Raw genomic sequence first — 18,736 nt, 5'->3', positions numbered from 1 at the left:
CACTGGGGAGCTACAGTTCATTGAGGGAACCATGAATGCCAACACGTATTGTGACATACTGAAGCAGAGCATGGTCCCCTCCCTTCGGAGACTGGGCCACAGGGAGTTCATGATTCCAGCATGATAACGACCCCAAACACACCTCCAAGATGACCACTGCCTTGCTAAAGAAGCTGAGGGTGAAGGTGATGGACTAAACCCTATCGAGCATCTGTGGGGCATCCTCAAACGGAAGGTGGAGGAGCACAAGGTGTCTAACATCCACCAGCTCCGTGATATCATCATGGAGGAGTGGAAGAGGACTCCAATGGCAACCTGTGAAGCTCTGGTGAACTCTATGCCCAAGAAGGTTAAGGCAGTGCTGGAAAATAATAGTGGCCACACAAAATATTAACACTTTGGGCCCAATTTGGACATTTTCACTTACGGGTGTACTCACGTTTGTTGCCAGCGGTTTAGACATTAATGGCTGTGTGTTGAGTTCTTTTGAGGGGACAGCAAATTTACACTGTTATACAAGCTGTACACTCACTACTTTACATTGTAGCAAAGTATCATTTCTTCAGTGTTGTCACATGAAAAGATATAATCAAATATTTACAAAAATGTGAGGGGCACTTTTGTGAGATACTGTGTATATATATATATATTATTTATTTATTTACTTATTTATACACACATGCATATATACACTCAGCAAAAAAAATAAACCTCCTCTCACATTTAACTGCTTTTTATTTTCAGCAAATTTCTTAACATGTGTAAATATTAGTCTTAACATAAAAAGATTCCCCAACTGAAACATAATGAAGAAGTTTCACAAACATTTGACAACAGAAATGGAATGATGAGTCCCTGAACAAAGGGAGGGTCAATATCAAAAAGTAACAGTCGGTATCTGGTGTGGCCCCAGCTGCTTTAAGTATTGCAGTGCATCTCATCCTTAATGACTGCACCAGATTTACCAGTTCTTGCTGTGAGTTGTTACCCCACTGTTCCACCAAGGCATTTGCAAGCTCTAGAACACGTCTGGGGGGACACATGGTTACATGTAATTTTCCACTGCAAGGACTATCAGCTGTCCTTCCTGTCTCCATGTAGGACAGGCGTCTTAGGCGTCTTACATTACAGACATTGGTAGTGTATTGCTCTGGCCACATCTGTAATCCTCATGCCTTCCTGCAGCAGGCCTATGTCATGATCACGCAGGTGAGCAAGCACCCTAGGGAGCTTCTTCTGGTGTTTTTCAGTGTCAGCAAAAAGGTCTCTTTAGTGTCATAAGCTATTGTAACTGTGACCTTAATGGCCTACCGTCTGTAAACTGTTAGTGTCTTAAAGTCTGTTCCACAGGTGCATGTGCAATAATTGTTTATGGTCTATTGAACAAACATGAAAAACATTGTTTAAACCCTTTCCAATAAAGATCTGTAAACTTTATTTGGATTTTACAAAATTATCTTTAAAATACGGTCTCCTGAAAAAGGGACATTTATTTATATATACACATATATGAGAGAGAGAGAGAGAGAGTGAGAGAGAGAGAGAGAGAGAGAGAGAGAGAGAGAGCTAGGTTGTAAATTCAAGGTTTAAGATATATATTGTAATATTATGTTATATACAGTATATAACTTGCAGTGAAATGAAAGAAAGAAATCCTTTGCAAATCCATAGCAGACAATGACTGCCTGAAGTCTGGAACCCATAGACATCAGCAGACGCTGGGTTCCTTCCTTGGTGATGCTTTGCCAGGCATTTACTGCGGCTGTCTTCAGTTCCTGCTTGTCTTGCGGGTGTTTTGCCTTCAATAATTGAAATGCATGCTCACTTGAATTCAAATCACGTGACTGACTTGGCCATTGTAGTCAATCTACTTCTTTGCCTTAAAAAATCATGGGTTGCTTTCAGAATATGCTTCATACTCTATTTACCGAGCCAGCATCCATCCATCCAAAATGTGTGTGTAAGGTTTGGCAGCTACAGACAATTTAACAGCTTAGTGATTTTAGTCAAGGTTGATATCCAGATTATTTTTATTTGATTATTTTACTATTTTAACATTTTAACTGGTTTATTTAATATTTTAGCTGATTAATTAAATAGAAATAGTTGCTTCTGTATGAAGCACACTTAATTTCTTCATTCACCAGTGAACTTGAACTTGATCAGAAGGAAGAAAAATTGTGAGATGTGTCTTTGATTGTGGCATGGTTGTTGGTACCAGACAGCTTGGTTTGAGTCTTTCAGAAAATTCACTATACAATAAAGTGCATCAAACTAAATAAAAACAATATGCACAACACCAGACAAGTCGAAATGCATTTTAGCTGGACAAATAAATTCAAAGACAATCAATTTAGTGACTGTTGTGTTGGAGTAAGCCAGAAATGCACAGGTGCTGTAGAGAGGCTATATTTAATATTCATATTGATTCATGAGTTTAGCATGTGCACTAAATCTGTGCAGATTACATAAACTTCGACAGCAAATTGAATAAGCATAAGTTGTGAAACATAACCCGCCAAATTGGCTAGTGATTTGACATCGTTACTTGCCGCAGTTTATTTTTACCCGCAGATGGTAACGTTACAACAATTAAGGTTGTCATAACGCTACTTTAAATTGTTTTCAAGGAAAAAAAACACAGACAGGGCATCATTTGGGTACTCGGTGTATTTTATTGCGTTTCATATATAATGTGCATAAATTAAAAACCCCGCATTCCCTCTCTCTCTCTGCATTTTCTTTTTGTTGGAAAGAGGCAGAGTTTAGCCTGCCTTTTATCTAGCTGTCAGTGCAGACCAGTGTTGCCAACCTTTTCAGAACACTTTAGCAACTCCCCCCCCCAAAAAAACAAAAACAAAAAAAACAAAAAAAAAAAAACACAATCACAAATCTAGAGACTTTTTGGACAAACCTTAGCAACTTTCCAAATGTCACCAGTACTGTCCTGCAAGTGCGAGGTCTTGCTTTCCCGCTGCACTCACACCTCTCTCTACATCTGCTCTGAGAGCCGGAGATTTAACAATGTCATGGAGAACGAGATGTGCCCTTCGTCCCAATTTACATAATTCATATGCGAATGTTTTCAGAACGCAGGACGAATGTAATGCAATATGTTTTACATGTAAAACAGTCCAAGTTATTACAACCTAATTCTCTTGTTCAAAGTATAGTGTTCAGAAACATTTTATCATTGATGCTCTATAGCTGTCCATTATAGTTTTATAGTCATAAAAGTTATGAAAATTTATTTTAAAAAGTACAAAAACAAAAAAGCAATTGTAATATATATATATATATATATATATATATATATATATATATATATATATATATATATATATATATATATATATATAAACAGATTATAGATAACAGATTACAGATTTTGGCCTAGGATTATAGGAATCTTTTAGGATTCTCGAAATTTGTCTCAGACGACCAAATCGTGGCCAAAATCGTGGCCAAAATCGTACCGTGTGAACCCGGCTTTAAAATCTTCAAGTGTGTGGCCAGGCTCAGGGGGTGAAGCTAAGATGCAAGGAAAAGAAATGAGGATGCACAAATAAGAAATGAGAAGCACTCAGGGTTTACAGGAAAATACGTGGAAACACTCATGTCCTATTTTCTGACAGTCTCAATTCTGCCAAACGCTAGCTCACAGTCAGTGTGAGGAGAAATGGATATACGCCGTTTATTTATTTATTTATTTTAAACCAGTAAAGGGGTTGAAACTGAATCAGTAAAATCCTCTGATACTGAGCTTTCCTGCTGTTGGTGAAAAACTTCTTGAATGAGATTCGCGCTTTTGTTGACGTGCCTGGAGCCGCTGAAATGACATAAAAATGCGACTTGATGGCGCTCAAGTACAAAACTGTCTTACCGAAGAAGAAGAAATCGTCCAGCACCCACCATTTTAGTGAGAGTCCATAAGTGACATACCCGAAATAAAGCGCTCACTGCTAATATAATATATAGTGTATCTATTATGTTGTGGTTATTTTTTTGATGACACTGAAATGCAAGCATATATATCTAAATGATCCATTTCATTCTGTCAGTGTTGTTTTCTACACTAAATAGCATTGTTTGTTTCTTTGTCTCTTCTATGCAAATGATAATCTGATTGATAGACCAATGTATTTATTTTGCACCTGGCATAAATATTATATTATGCATATATAAAGTATAATTGACCTCTTATTCAAATATCTAAATGCCCCATTATTGCATCGTTGTATTATCATATTGACCACACAAAAAAAAAAAGATCATTCATAGTCAACACTTCATCAGTTTACAGGAACATTAACATTTTTGGCCACAATAGTTGCCTTATATCCACCCCCTCCCGAAAAAAAAACAGATTTAAAAAGTAAAATAATCGGGGTCTTACCATAAATATACGAATGCTATTTCTGTGACTTTGATATAAATTCGAATCATTAGTTATTTTTAAAAGAGTATACTTTTTAAAATGAAAACTAAGGATTTAGCTTTAAAGAAGTATTTGTTGCAGTGGTCAAATCACCTTACACTTCACAACAAGTGCACACATGCCTTAGCGAGTTTGCAAGAAGTGTATGAATATATTTGAGCTCTTCTTCTTCTTCTCATTGATGAGCGGGTATCAGAAATGGAAAGTTGTGCAGCGCCACCTTGTGTACCGGGGCATTTCTGCTTTTCAATAAACGGCAGCTACTATCAGCGAGTGAATTTGCACTTTCATTCAGCGCATCGCCAGCGTTTAACTCCTGGATGTGAGCACAAAAAACGCAGCGAACAACGTAGCGTTTAACGCGCTGCGAAAAGCGTTCCGTTTGAACATAAAGTCTGCTGTGTTTATAATGGCGGACATTGGTCACGCTATAACGCTACATAATAGATAATAGGTGGGTTAAACTCCTCCGTGTTGAAACCTCCCTCAGTAGGAAGATTCTAGAATTATGACGCCTCACGATGGCAGTTCTAGAATCCTCAGTATAGAGGTTGTAATACTCGTGTGTGTAAGGTAAGGTTTGGCAATTACAGACGCCAATTTAACAGCTTAATGTTTACCAGCTTAGTGATTTTAGACAAGGCCGATAGCCAGATTATTATTATTTTATTTACTATTTTAACTAGTTTATTTTATATTTTAGCTGATCAATTAAATAGAAGTACAGTTGCTTCTGTATAAGTGTGCATTTTGAATTTTATAAAATGGAAAGTAACGATGCATCAGGGAGTAAAAAGCCTAAGTGGCAGGATGCAAAGCCAAGCTTCGTCCTCCTGGGCCAAACAGAAAACACAGCTCATGGAATGCCCATTAGGATTTCCACAGAAACACTCGGAGGGACCACGCAGCACAGCCAGAGAGCACGCAGCACAGCCAGAGTATCTGAAGCTTTCAAACGATGTATGAAGTTAAAAAAAGATCGCAGGGAGCTTCGCAGGACTGTCATAAGCTTGTTCATGGAGGAGGAATCAGATACAAACGAAAGCTTACATGCCCCATGTGGTGAGAAACAATATTTTAAATATTATAACTACATTCAATACGGGATTGACACACACAACGTGAGCCCTATGGAAGATTCCTGGGTGGAGAGTATTTTGAATCGGGTGCCAAGTCACCTACACACCTTAACAAGATCAGTTGAGATTCTCTCAGATGAAATAAGAGAGGATTATTTGCTGAGTGCTAAGAAAGCTGTAGTCAATTTTGCTCTGTGTGACGTGAGGGAGAATGAAGAACAGAAGGTGAAAAGTCTTCTGCCTCACAGAGTAGAGATGGCAGTTGTGCCAAAGCCTTGGAATGCATCCTTCCATCAAGCACAAAAAAGGATGAGCCAGCATCTTCATGCCATCAACCCCACCATGACGTCTGTGCTGAACCTGTGGCATGTGTCCTTCAAGAATTTACGTCTTCTCGACGTGACAGAGTTCCACACCAGGGAGGAGGCTATGGAACTCTCCGTCTTTCAGCAGATTGTCAGCCGACACATTGAAAGTGCTGAAGACGTCTTGCTGAAGAAGTGGTTTCCTGATGTGCAAGAAATCTTCTACCAGGGAAGCAATTGTAAATTGGTCCCAAGAAAAAACAGTCTACCACGGCTGCAGTCCTTCTTCAACTGCTTGGCTGCCCTAATGTCCTCTCAGCTCCAGAGTCTGACCCTGGAATCTATTCATGACTACACATGCCTGATAGCTCAGGACCCACGTTTCCCAAGTGCACGTGAGCATCCAGGCTTTGTTCTGAGGCTGATACTGAAGCAGAACAAGATCGTATTCGAGCCAGATTTCAAGGACTTTGAGGCCATTTTGCTGGATGTCTATGAGGCAATGTTGAAATCTGTCAGCTTGGTGCCTCGAGTTGAGACAAAGCTGGACTCGGAATGGCCAGGCTCTGAGGATGCCAGAACCCTGAAACCCATCATCCTGCCTGAGATCCTGAAGGCACATAAGGCTGAAATTTTGCGCGTGATACGTGAGGAGAGCAGTGGGCCAACTGAGCATGTGCGCCACTATGACAAATTTGCACCACTGTTATCGCAACAGGCCGAGCAGGACACAGAGCACTTACTGGTGGAGCAGCACTCCTTCCAGGAGATGATCATGGAGGTGACACGCTACCAGCAGCTGGCTGATGAGATCCAGTATGACTCCTGCAAGGTGGTACGATTCGGTATGTTCGAAGTGCACTGCCATGAGCTTATCCGTGCATTAGTGAAGCGTGCAGAGGGACTCAGGGAGAAATTGGTCACCCGTCTGCTGAAGGACCACCAGAACTGCAATGAAAAATTATGTGATGAATTTGAGAAGATTGCAAAAAAAGCCCACAGCAGTCCTTCAAACACACGAGAGCTAATTGCTCTTAAGGCCTACATAAAGAAGGTTGAAGCTGAAGAGATGCCCAAACTAGAGCTCCAGCTCAGCGAATCCATGAATCATCTCTGCTATTTAGCTGAGTTTTCTCAAATGGACGTAAACCTGAACAAGAAGCCCTTCCAGTGGCATATAAGCATGCCTTCAATCTTTGACAAGCACCAAGAGATTGCTGAAAAGAAGACTGAAAAATTCCAGGATTTCCTTAAGTTGCGGTGCAAGAGGTTTGTGGAAGAGCTGGAAGGCTACGCAAAGCAGGTGGAGGGATTTACCGCTTTTGGGAACCTATCTGAACTCAGCAAGTATCTGAAAAAAGCTCAGACACTCAATTCCAAGCTGGAGAATGCCATGGAGAAAATAGATGGCTTCAACTCCGAGGAAGAAGCGTTTGGATGGCCCATCTCCCAGTACCCTTTACGCAAGAAAGTCCAAGACCAGCTGCTCCCATACCTTCACCTGTATAAGACAGCTACTGAGTTTCAGGCTCAGCACAAGCAGTGGCTTAATGGACCCCTCACATCCATCAACCCAGAGAAGGTGGAGGGCGACGTCAGCAACTACTGGCGCTCACTGTACAAACTGGAAAAATGTTTTCAGGACTCGCCCAAGGCTCTACACATCGCCACCCAAATCAAGGCTAAGGTGGAGAACTTTAAGCAGCACATCCCTTTAGTGCAGGTGCTGTGTAATCCAGGCTTGCGAGACCGCCATTGGGAGGCCATGTCAGCCATAGTGGGCTTCTCCCTGAAGCCTTCGAAAGACAAGGCCTGCATTTCCCACTTTATTCCTCTTGCCCTCGAGACCCACATGCCCAACTTTGAGAGCATCAGCGAGGCAGCCAGCAAAGAGTACTCACTGGAGAAGGCTATGGAGCGCATGGCAGGTGAATGGGCAGGTATGGAGTTCAATCTGCTGCCCTACCGTGAATCCGGCACATCCATTCTGTCCTCAGTGGATGAAATCCAGATGCTGCTGGATGATCATATAGTGAAGACGCAGACCATGCGTGGCTCATCCTTCAGTAAACCCTTCGAGGCTAAGATACAAGACTGGGAGGGCAAGCTGCTGCTACTGCAGAACATTTTAAACGAGTGGCTGACAGTCCAGTCCACATGGCTCTATCTGGAGCCCATTTTCAGTTCTCCAGACATCATAGCCCAGATGCCAGAGGAAGGATGTCGCTTCACCACTGTGGATAAAACCTGGAGGGACATCATTAAGCAAGTCAGCTTGGACAAGCACATCCTGGCTGTGGTGGCCATTGATAAGATGTTGGAGAAGCTTAAGAATAGCAACGAGTTTCTGGAGCTCATCTTGAAAGGTCTGAACTTGTACCTGGAAAAGAAGAGACTCTTTTTCCCTCGGTTCTTCTTTCTGTCCAACGACGAGCTACTGGAGATTCTCTCTGAGACGAAGGACCCAACCAGAGTGCAGCCGCATCTGAAGAAGTGTTTTGAGGGTATCGCCAGTGTTGTGTTCAGTGATGTTTTGGAGATCACACACATGAAGAGCAGTGAGGGTGAGGTGGTGGAACTGCTTGACATCATCTCGACTGCTAAAGCCCGAGGCCAGGTCGAGAAATGGCTCCTCAAGCTGGAGAGTGGCATGCTCATGTCCCTACACAAGGCGATAGAAGAGGCGATCGAGGCGTACCCTAAAGAGCTGCGGATCAACTGGGTACGAGCCTGGCCAGGTCAGACAGTACTGTGTGTGTCTCAGGTGTACTGGACCAAACACATCCACGAAGCCATTGCAGTGGGACCAAAAGCACTGGAAGCTTATTTGCACCAGAATAACACACAGATTGACGATATAGTGGCACTGGTGCGTGGGAAACTGTCCAAACAGAACCGAGTGACTCTGGAAGCCTTGGTGGTGTTGGACGTGCACGCTCGTGACGTGTTGGCCTCGCTTGTGCACAAGGGTGTGGATGATGAGAACAACTTTGAGTGGCTCAGCCAGCTTCGTTATTACTGGATTGAGAAACAGCTTCAGACCAAAATGATTAATGCAGGCCTGGCTTATGGTTACGAGTACCTTGGTAACACGCCACGTCTGGTTATCACCCCTCTCACCGATCGCTGCTACAGAACCCTTTTTGGAGCCCTGCACTTGCATTTAGGAGGAGCTCCTGAAGGCCCAGCAGGTACAGGGAAGACAGAGACGACTAAAGATCTGGCCAAAGCTGTGGCTAAGCAGTGTGTTGTCTTCAACTGCTCTGATGGTCTTGATTACATTGCCCTTGGAAAGTTCTTTAAGGGCTTGCTATCCTGTGGCGCATGGGCATGCTTTGACGAGTTCAATCGCATTGACTTGGAGGTACTGTCTGTGGTGGCGCAACAAATTCTCACTATTCAGAGAGGGATCGCAGCTCAAGCTGAGATGCTGATGTTTGAGGGCACAGAGTTAAGGCTCAACCCGTCCTGTGCTGTCTTCATCACTATGAACCCGGGATACGCTGGCCGCTCCGAACTGCCTGATAACCTGAAGGCCTTGTTCCGCACCGTGGCCATGATGGTTCCTGATTACGCCCTGATTGCAGAGATTGTGCTCTACTCTTGTGGTTTTGTAACTGCTCGTCCACTCTCAGTAAAGATTGTGGCCACGTATCGCCTCTGCTCCGAGCAGCTGTCCTCTCAGAGCCACTATGATTATGGTATGAGAGCAGTCAAATCTGTCCTGACTGCCGCTGGAAACTTAAAGCTGAAGTTCCCTGAGGAGAACGAGGACATTCTTGTGCTGAGGTCCATCATCGATGTTAACCTTCCCAAATTTTTGGCCCATGATCTACCACTGTTTGAGGGTATCACTTCAGATCTTTTTCCTGGTGTAAAACTCCCAAAGCCAGACTACAGCATCCTGCTGAAGGCCATTAAAGAGAACAGCGAGAAGATGAACCTGCAGGTAACAGATTTCTTTGCGGAGAAGATCCTGCAGATTTATGAGATGATGATCGTGCGTCATGGCTTCATGCTGGTGGGAGAGCCTTTCGGAGGGAAGACGAGTGCCTGTCGAGTCCTCGCTGCTGCCTTGAACGATATCTGTGAAAAGGGCCTGATGGATGAGAACAAGGTTCAGATCACTGTTATTAACCCCAAATCTATCACCATGGGTCAGCTGTATGGTCAGTTTGACCCTGTCTCTCATGAATGGTCAGACGGCATACTTGCTGTGAGCTACAGAGCCTTTGCCACCTCTCAGACTCCAGACAGGAAGTGGCTGATCTTTGATGGTCCTGTGGATGCAGTGTGGATCGAGAATATGAACACAGTGCTTGATGACAATAAGAAACTGTGCCTGATGAGCGGTGAGATCATCCAAATGTCTCCTCAAATGAGCCTCATCTTTGAACCCATGGACCTGGAGGTGGCTTCACCTGCCACGGTTTCTCGCTGTGGTATGATCTACATGGAGCCCCATATGTTGGGCTGGAGGCCGCTGATGATCTCCTGGCTCAACACCCTGCCGTCTGCACTGAGTGCCGTGCAGAAAGACCTCATCACCAGCTTCTTCGACCGCATACTGCCCGCCTGCCTGCAGCTCATCCGCAAAGGGACCAAGGAGTTGTCGCCGACATCAGACACCAACCTGGTGCGCTCCCTGATGAACCTGATGGACTGCATGATGGATGAGTTTAGAGATGAGGGCCAGATGAAGGTCATGAGCGAGAGGGATGTGTGTTCTTGGCTTGAGGGTATTTTTGTATTCTCTCTGGTGTGGTCAGTGGGTGCCAGCTGCACAGAGCCTGGGAGGGTGAAGTTTGATGGTCTGGTGAGGGAGCTGCTAACAGGTGCTCTTACTGAGGAGATGCGGGCAATCCATGGCATCCTGGAGCACGTAGAGGCACCAAGCAAGCAGCTCACTGTGCCCTTACCCAACAAGGGCACTCTCTATGAGTACCGCTTCATCAAAGAGGGTCCAGGCAGATGGGAGCTGTGGACTGAGGAGCTGAGGCAGGCGCCACCGATCCCCAAAGATATGCAGTTAAATGAGATTATTGTACCCACGGAGGATACAGTGCGCTACACGGCTCTGATGGAGCTGCTTGTCATGCACCAGAAGTCCACCGTCTTTGTGGGGCCCACAGGAACCGGCAAGAGCATGTACATCATAGACTTCCTGTTGAAGCGGCTCAACAAGGATACGTACAGTCCCTTGCTAATCAACTTTTCAGCCCAAACCACAGCCGCTCAGACTCAAAACATCATCATGTCCAAGCTGGACAAGAGAGGCAAAGGAATGTTTGGCGCCCCACTGGGAAAGAAGATGGTGGTGTTTGTGGATGATGTGAATATGCCTGCAAGAGAGACGTACGGTGCTCAGCCTCCTGTGGAGCTTCTGCGCCAGTGGCTGGACCATTGGAACTGGTATGACATGAAGGACTGCTCCATGATCAACCTGATAGACATCCAGCTGATGTGCGCCATGGGGCCTCCTGGTGGTGGGAGAAACCCAGTTACACCTCGTTTCCTTCGTCATTTTAACCTGGTAACGATAAATGAGTTTGATGAGAAGACCATGCACACAATTTTCTCCAGAATCCTAAACTGGCACTTGGCTATACGACTTCCCTTTCCTCCGGCATTTGCCAGCCTCACCTCTCAGATAGTGAGTGCCACCCTGGCAGTGTATCAGGAGGCCACCAAGAACTTGTTGCCTACCCCACACAAATCTCATTATCTTTTCAACCTGCGGGATTTGTCTCGTGTCATCCAAGGCATTTGCTTATCATGCCCACAGACAGCAGAGGACCCCAAAGCTATTAAACGCTTGTGGGTGCATGAGGTGCAGAGAGTTTATTACGACCGCTTGGTTGACCCATCAGACCGCACCTGGATGGTGGACTTCTTGCGGGAGGTCTGCAAGTCCCACCTAAAGGAGGACTTCCATCAGCTCTTCAAGCACCTGGACTTTGACTCTGATGGATGCATAACTGAAGATGACTTGCGTAGCCTCATGTTCTGTGATTTCCATGACCCCAAGGGTGAAGACCGTAACTACCGTGAAGTTGGTGATCTTGATCAGCTACGCCAAGTGGTGGAAGCCCACCTAGAGGAGTATAACAACATCAACAAGACATCCATGAATCTTGTGCTCTTCCGATTTGCCATTGAACATGTCTGCAGGATCTCTCGTATCCTAAAACAGCCGAGGGGTCATGCGCTTCTAGTCGGTGTTGGAGGGAGCGGTCGGCAGTCCCTGACTCGTCTGGCTGCTCACATGGCTGAAGCCGAGCTCTTCCAGGTGGAGATCTCCAGGAGTTATGGGATGACAGAATGGCGTGATGACCTAAAACGTATTATGTGCAAATCAACATCTGGTGATACCCATGGTGTCTTCCTCTTCACTGACACTCAGATAAAGATGGAGTCATTCCTCGAGGATGTTAGCAATTTGCTCAACACAGGTGAAGTTCCTAATCTCTTTGCTGTGGATGAGAAGCAGGAGATCTGCGAAAGAATGCGGGTCCTCGATCGCCAGCGGGAGCGGGAGAAGCAGACAGATGGAAGTCTTCTGGCACTGTTCAACATGTTCGTAGAGCGCTGTCGTAGTCAGTTGCATGTGGTGCTGGCCATGAGTCCAATAGGTGATGCCTTCCGAGGCCGTCTGCGACGTTTCCCTGCACTTATCAACTGCTGCACCATAGACTGGTTCCAGAGCTGGCCTGATGATGCTCTACAGGCTGTGGCATCTCGGTTCCTGGAGGACATTGAGATGACAGATGATGTTCGCGCTGGCTGCATAGACATGTGCCAAATCTTCCACATTTCCACCATCAATCTCTCTGAACGCTTTCTGGCTGAACTGCAGCGCCCCAACTACGTGACCCCGACCTCATACCTGGAGCTCATCTCCACCTTCAAAGTCCTGCTGGAGTGCAAAAGGGCTGAGGTGATGAAGCTGAAACAACGCTATGAGGTTGGTCTGGAGAAACTGGACTCTGCTGCCGCTGAGGTGGCCACTATGCAAGTGGAGCAGGAGGCACTTCAGCCTCAGCTCCAGGTGGCTAGCAAAGTGGTGGATGAGATGATGATCATTATTGGGCATGAGTCTGTGGAGGTGGCAGAGACAGAAAAGGTTGTTCGCATGGATGAGGCAGTGGCAAATGAACAGACTATGGCTGCCAAGGCCATCAAAGACGAGTGTGATGCGGACTTGGATGATGCTCTGCCCATCCTGAAGTCAGCTCTGGATGCACTTGATACACTTACTACAAAGGACATTTCACTGGTGAAGTCAATGAAGAGCCCTCCAGCTGGTGTCAAACTTGTGATGGAGGCCATTTGTATCCTAAAAGGCATAAAACCTGACCGCATCCCTGATCCTTCCACCCCAGGCAAAAAGATTGAGGACTTCTGGGGCCCAGCCAAGAAACTTCTGAGTGACATGAAGTTCCTGCAGAGTCTGCATGAGTACAACAAAGACAACATTCCAGCCGCTACCATGACAATCATCCGCAACAAATACATGACCAACCTAGATTTTGTCCCAGAGAAGATACGAACGGCCTCCACCGCAGCAGAGGGTCTCTGCAAGTGGGTTTATGCTATGGAATCTTATGACAAGGTTGTAAAAATTGTGGCGCCTAAGAAAGAGAAGTTGGCTCAAGCAGAGGCTAAGCTGAAGGTAGCCACGGAAAGTCTCCAGAATAAGCAGGCCACTCTAAAGGAGGTCCAGGACAAATTGGCCAAATTTCACCAGACATTGGAGGCCAAAAAGAACGAGAAAGTTGACCTGGAAAATCAGGTGGAGCTGTGCAGTAAGAAGCTGGAGAGAGCAGAACAGCTGATCAGTGGTTTGGGCGGGGAGAAGACTCGTTGGAGTGAGACAGCGTTGAACCTGGGTGAATTGTACACTAATCTAACTGGAGACGTTCTCATCTCAGCTGCAATAGTAGCCTACCTTGGGGCTTTCACATCTAGTTATAGACAGTGTATTTCAGAAGAATGGATTGAGCTGTGTAAGACCAGAGCGATCCCCTGCTCTAAGAATGTGTCTCTGATGCACTCACTGGGAGAGCCGGTGAAAATCAGAAGCTGGATCATTGCAGGCCTTCCATCAGATAGTTTCTCCATTGACAATGCAATCATCATATCGAACGCAAGGCGATGGCCTCTGATGATTGACCCACAGGGCCAAGCAAACAAGTGGGTAAAGAATATGGAGAAGGCCAACAGCCTGCACGTTATCAAGTTGAGCGACAGCGACTTTGTGAGAACACTGGAGAACTGCATTCAGTTCGGCACGCCAGTGCTTCTGGAAAATGTGGGCGAGGAGCTGGACCCCATTTTGGAGCCTCTACTGCTGAAGCAGACGTTTAAGCAGGGTGGGAGTGTGTGTATCCGCTTGGGAGACTCCACCATAGAGTACTCACCGGACTTCCGCTTCTACATCACCACCAAGCTACGAAACCCACACTATTTGCCAGAGACTTCAGTCAAGGTAACACTTCTGAACTTCATGATCACGCCTGAGGGATTGCAAGACCAGCTGCTTGGTATAGTGGTGGCTAGAGAGAGGCCAGACCTAGAAGAGGAGAAACAAGCCCTCATCCTGCAAGGTGCAGAAAACAAGAGACAGCTTCAGGAGATCGAAGACAAGATCCTGGAAGTACTCTCGGCATCTGAAGGGAACATCCTGGAGGACGAGACAGCTGTCCAGATTCTCACCTCTTCCAAATTGCTGGCCAATGACATCTCTGAGAAGCAGGCTGTGGCTGAGGTGACGGAGAGAAAGATTGATGAAACACGTATGGGCTACACTCCCATCGCAGTCCACTCTGCCATCTTGTTGTTCTCCATCATTGACCTGGCCAACATTGAACCTATGTACCAGTACTCACTAGGCTGGTTCATCAATCTCTTTATCTTATCCATCGACAACTCGGACAAGAGCGAGGTTCTGGAGCAGAGACTGCAGATCCTAAGAGACCACTTCACCTACTCACTGTATGTCAACGTGTGCCGATCACTATTCGAGAAGGACAAGCTGCTCTTCTCTTTCTGCCTCACTGTCAATTTGCTTACATACAAAAGTCTTATCGATGAGAGTGAGTGGCGCTTTCTGCTGACGGGTGGCGTGGGTCTAGATAACCCTCATTCTAAACCTTGCACTTGGCTGCCCCAGAAATCCTGGGATGAGATCTGCCGCCTGGACGAGCTGGAGTGCTTCAAGGGCCTGCGCAAGGACCTGGCCCACTTCAGAGATGGCTGGAAAGAAGTGTATGACAGCAAGGATCCTCATCACACACATTTTCCTGGAGAGTGGCAGGAGAAACTGGGACAATTTCAGAGAATGTTGGTCATCCGCTGCCTGAGACCGGACAAGATCGTTCCTATGGTGCAGGAGTTTGTGTCAAACAGCTTGGGACAGCAGTTTATCGAGGTACCACCCTTTAACCTGGGAAAGGCATTTGGAGACAGTCACTGCTGTGCTCCCCTCATCTTCATCCTCTCACCAGGCTCCGACCCCATGGCAGCTCTGCTGAAATTTGGAGAAGAACAGGGGTTCACAGGGTACAAGGTGGCCTCTCTGTCACTGGGCCAAGGCCAGGGTCCCATTGCCATGAATATGATTGAGGTGGGAGTGAAGGAAGGCACCTGGGTGGTGCTGCAAAACTGCCACCTGGCCACATCCTGGATGGCCACGCTGGAACGGGTATGCGAGGAGCTCAACCCAGACACCACTCATCCAGACTTCCGCCTGTGGCTAACCAGTTACCCCTCACCTAACTTCCCTGTGGCCGTCCTTCAGAATGGTGTCAAGATGACAAACGAGGCCCCCAAGGGGTTGCGTTCCAACATCATTGGCTCTCTTCATATGGACCCCATCTCTGATCCGGAGTTCTTCAACAGCAACTCAAAGCCAGCTGTGTTCAAGAAACTCCTTTATGGCCTGTGTTTCTTTCATGCTCTTACACAAGAGCGAAGGAAGTTCGGTCCCCTGGGCTGGAACATCCCCTATGAGTTCAACGAAACTGACTTGCGCATCTCTGTCCAACAGCTGCATATGTTCCTGGACCAATATGAAGAAGTGCCGTTCGACGCACTGCGCTACATGACAGGAGAGTGTAACTATGGAGGACGTGTTACTGATGACTGGGATCGCCGGACACTTCGCACCATCCTCTCCGTCTTCTACACCAATAAGATCATTGAAGACCCGGAGTACAAGTTCGATCCAAGCGGGATTTACTACTCACCGCCCGAAGGGGATCATAATAGCTACATAGAGTACACCCAATCACTCCCACTGTACCCGTCGCCAGAAATCTTTGGCATGAACGCCAATGCTGACATCACCAAGGACCAGGTAGAGACGCAGCTCCTGTTTGACAGCATCCTGCTCACTCAGTCTCGCATCACAGGCAGTGATGCTAAATCCTCTGACGACATGGTGTATGAGGTGACGGCGGACATTTTGAGCAAACTGCCACATGACTTTAACACCGAGGAAGCCATGCGCAGGTTCCCCACCAGTTACAAGCAGAGCATGAACACGGTCCTGGTGCAGGAGATGGGCCGCTTTAACAAGCTGCTCCAGACCATCCGTAACTCATGTGGCAACATCCAGATGGCCATCAAGGGTCTAGTGGTGATGTCAGCTGAGTTAGAGGAAGTAGTAACAAGCATTCTGAAGGGCCGTGTTCCAGGTATGTGGATGAAAAAATCGTACCCGAGTCTCAAACCTCTTGGAGGATACGTCAACGACTTCCTGGAGAGGCTCAGATTCTTACAGGACTGGTATGAAAATGGCATGCCGGCTGTGTTTTGGATTTCAGGCTTCTTCTTCACGCAGGCTTTCCTGACCGGTGCACAGCAGAACTACGCTCGCAAACACACCATCCCCATCGACCTGCTCGCCTTTGACTTCCATGTCATGGATGACATGGAGTACACACAGCCTCCTGAGGATGGCGTCTACATCCGTGGTTTGTTCCTGGAAGGGGCGCGTTGGGACAGAAAAAAGAAGCTGCTGGCAGAGTCGTACCCCAAGGTCCTCTACGACACCATGCCAGTGATTTGGCTCATGCCCATGAAGAAGCAGGACATCCCCGACCGCCTGTGCTACATTTCACCCGTGTATAAGACGAGTGAGAGACGAGGGACGCTGTCCACCACGGGCCACTCAACTAACTACGTCATGGCCGTGAGCCTCAATTCAGACGTGCCGCCTGAGCACTGGATTTGTTGCGGTGTTGCTTTGCTCTGTCAGTTGAACTAATGAAGTAGCAGTTCCTAAAAGTGCCATGTGTCACGCAACGAAGTAGAGTGCGTTTAAACATTTAATGACAAACAAAGTGCAAAAGACAAAATGACATGAGGCAAAACACTGTGGCAAGGATTAAACATAAACAAAGGCACAAAAACAAGACAAGGCATATAAAGACTAACGTAAGACAAGGAAGCAGTGTTAACAGTGGCTATATATAGGAGTGCTCAAGGGTGATACAGGTGCAGGTGGTCATGTGACATTGATGTAGTATGGTGCAGTGGCTGCGGGGAAATGAAGTCCAGAGTTCCTTCCTTGATACATGACACCATGTTTAAGTCTCTCATTTCAACAATTTTTCAAATTGTTCACATTTATATTGTTCTCAATCTCAATACCTTTAAGTGTAATTAATCGATTCATAAAACTTAAAAAAAGGAAAAGAAAGTGTAGTTGAGAAATTCCATGCGAATGTTAACCTTACCTTTAAAAAATAAAGTTCTTAGGAAAAGGATAAAACCCTTTTTAAGTTGACTATTTAGGTCTATATATTGTCTGTATTATTAATGTGCTTGAATAGAAAGGAAATTGAATGTTTATCCACCACATATGAGGTGTGCACCAGTACTAAAATAACATTTTCAACCAGCCATATTTCATGTTTTCAAAAGAGGGTTCAACAACCTTTATAAAATTCATACACTAGACCAGTGGTTCTCAACCTTTTGTGAGCTTTAGACCCCTAGCATATTTCGACCAATCCAAAAGACCCCCCTGACTCCACAACAGTTATAGGCTATATATTAAACAGTCATTTATATTTATATATATATATATATATATATATGTTGCTTTATTTTTTATTAATATTTACCATTAATAATATTAACATTAAATTGAATCTAAACATTTAAAGATTTTATTATCATTTCATTTGTATATAAATTAAAAATAAATCCATCAATGAACAATTGTCAGCTCAGCTAACATGATATTTGTGAATAACCAAATTGATTAATTTTAAAACATCTCATTTGAATATGTTTTTATACATTTAACAAAAAAAATACATATTATTTAAACATTTTTAAAACTTTCCTACGGACCCCCTGCAATTACACCACTGACCACTATGGGTCCCCGGACCCCGGTTGAGAGACACTGAACTAGATGATAGTACACATTGCATAGTGAAAGTGTACAGTACGTCTTTTGGGACACAACTTTAGTATTCACTCTCCGAAGCGTGTTTTCAGAACAGAAGTAACATAATGAGTAAATCTCCCCCATGCCGCGCACAGACCAACTAATCCATAACGAGATTCGTTGAGAACGATTTTCATAAGCGATTATTATCAATTAGTTGTTGCAGCTCTACTTATAAGTGATGCACTTGCATTTTAGTGCCCATGCTCATTATCTATTATACACCAATTTATAAGTATTAATTATAGAGATGCGCCGATGTATCGGCCAATAATCTGTATCGGCCGATAAAGGCAATTTTTCCCGCTATCAGCCGATAATTTAAAAACATCCGATGATCAGAGCTGATTATATCTTGTAAATCAAAAGAGGCCGGGAAAACACATCAAATTAGTGCTGTGTGTAAAGATGTCTCTTGTGTGGAATGATGACAAAACTGCAGTTTGTAAGC

The 18,736-nt window shown here is 45.3% G+C and overlaps 1 protein-coding gene across 1 annotated transcript; it reads left to right on the top strand.

The window, feature by feature from the left end:
• Window positions 1-4,834: 4,834 nt before the first annotated feature.
• Window positions 4,835-17,905, top strand: LOC108259145 (dynein axonemal heavy chain 7-like). Its single transcript, XM_047151688.2, has one exon. It carries the CDS (start codon window positions 5,203-5,205, stop codon window positions 17,089-17,091), a length of 11,889 nt encoding a protein of 3,962 aa, XP_047007644.1. The 5' UTR covers window positions 4,835-5,202; the 3' UTR covers window positions 17,092-17,905.
• The last annotated feature ends 831 nt before the right edge of the window (window positions 17,906-18,736 follow it).

This window comes from Ictalurus punctatus, chromosome 27 (assembly GCF_001660625.3).
Source record: "Ictalurus punctatus breed USDA103 chromosome 27, Coco_2.0, whole genome shotgun sequence".
Taxonomy (NCBI): domain Eukaryota; kingdom Metazoa; phylum Chordata; class Actinopteri; order Siluriformes; family Ictaluridae; genus Ictalurus; species Ictalurus punctatus.
The sequence above is the reverse complement of the archived record's forward strand: the minus strand, read 5'-3'. Positions and strand labels throughout refer to the sequence as shown.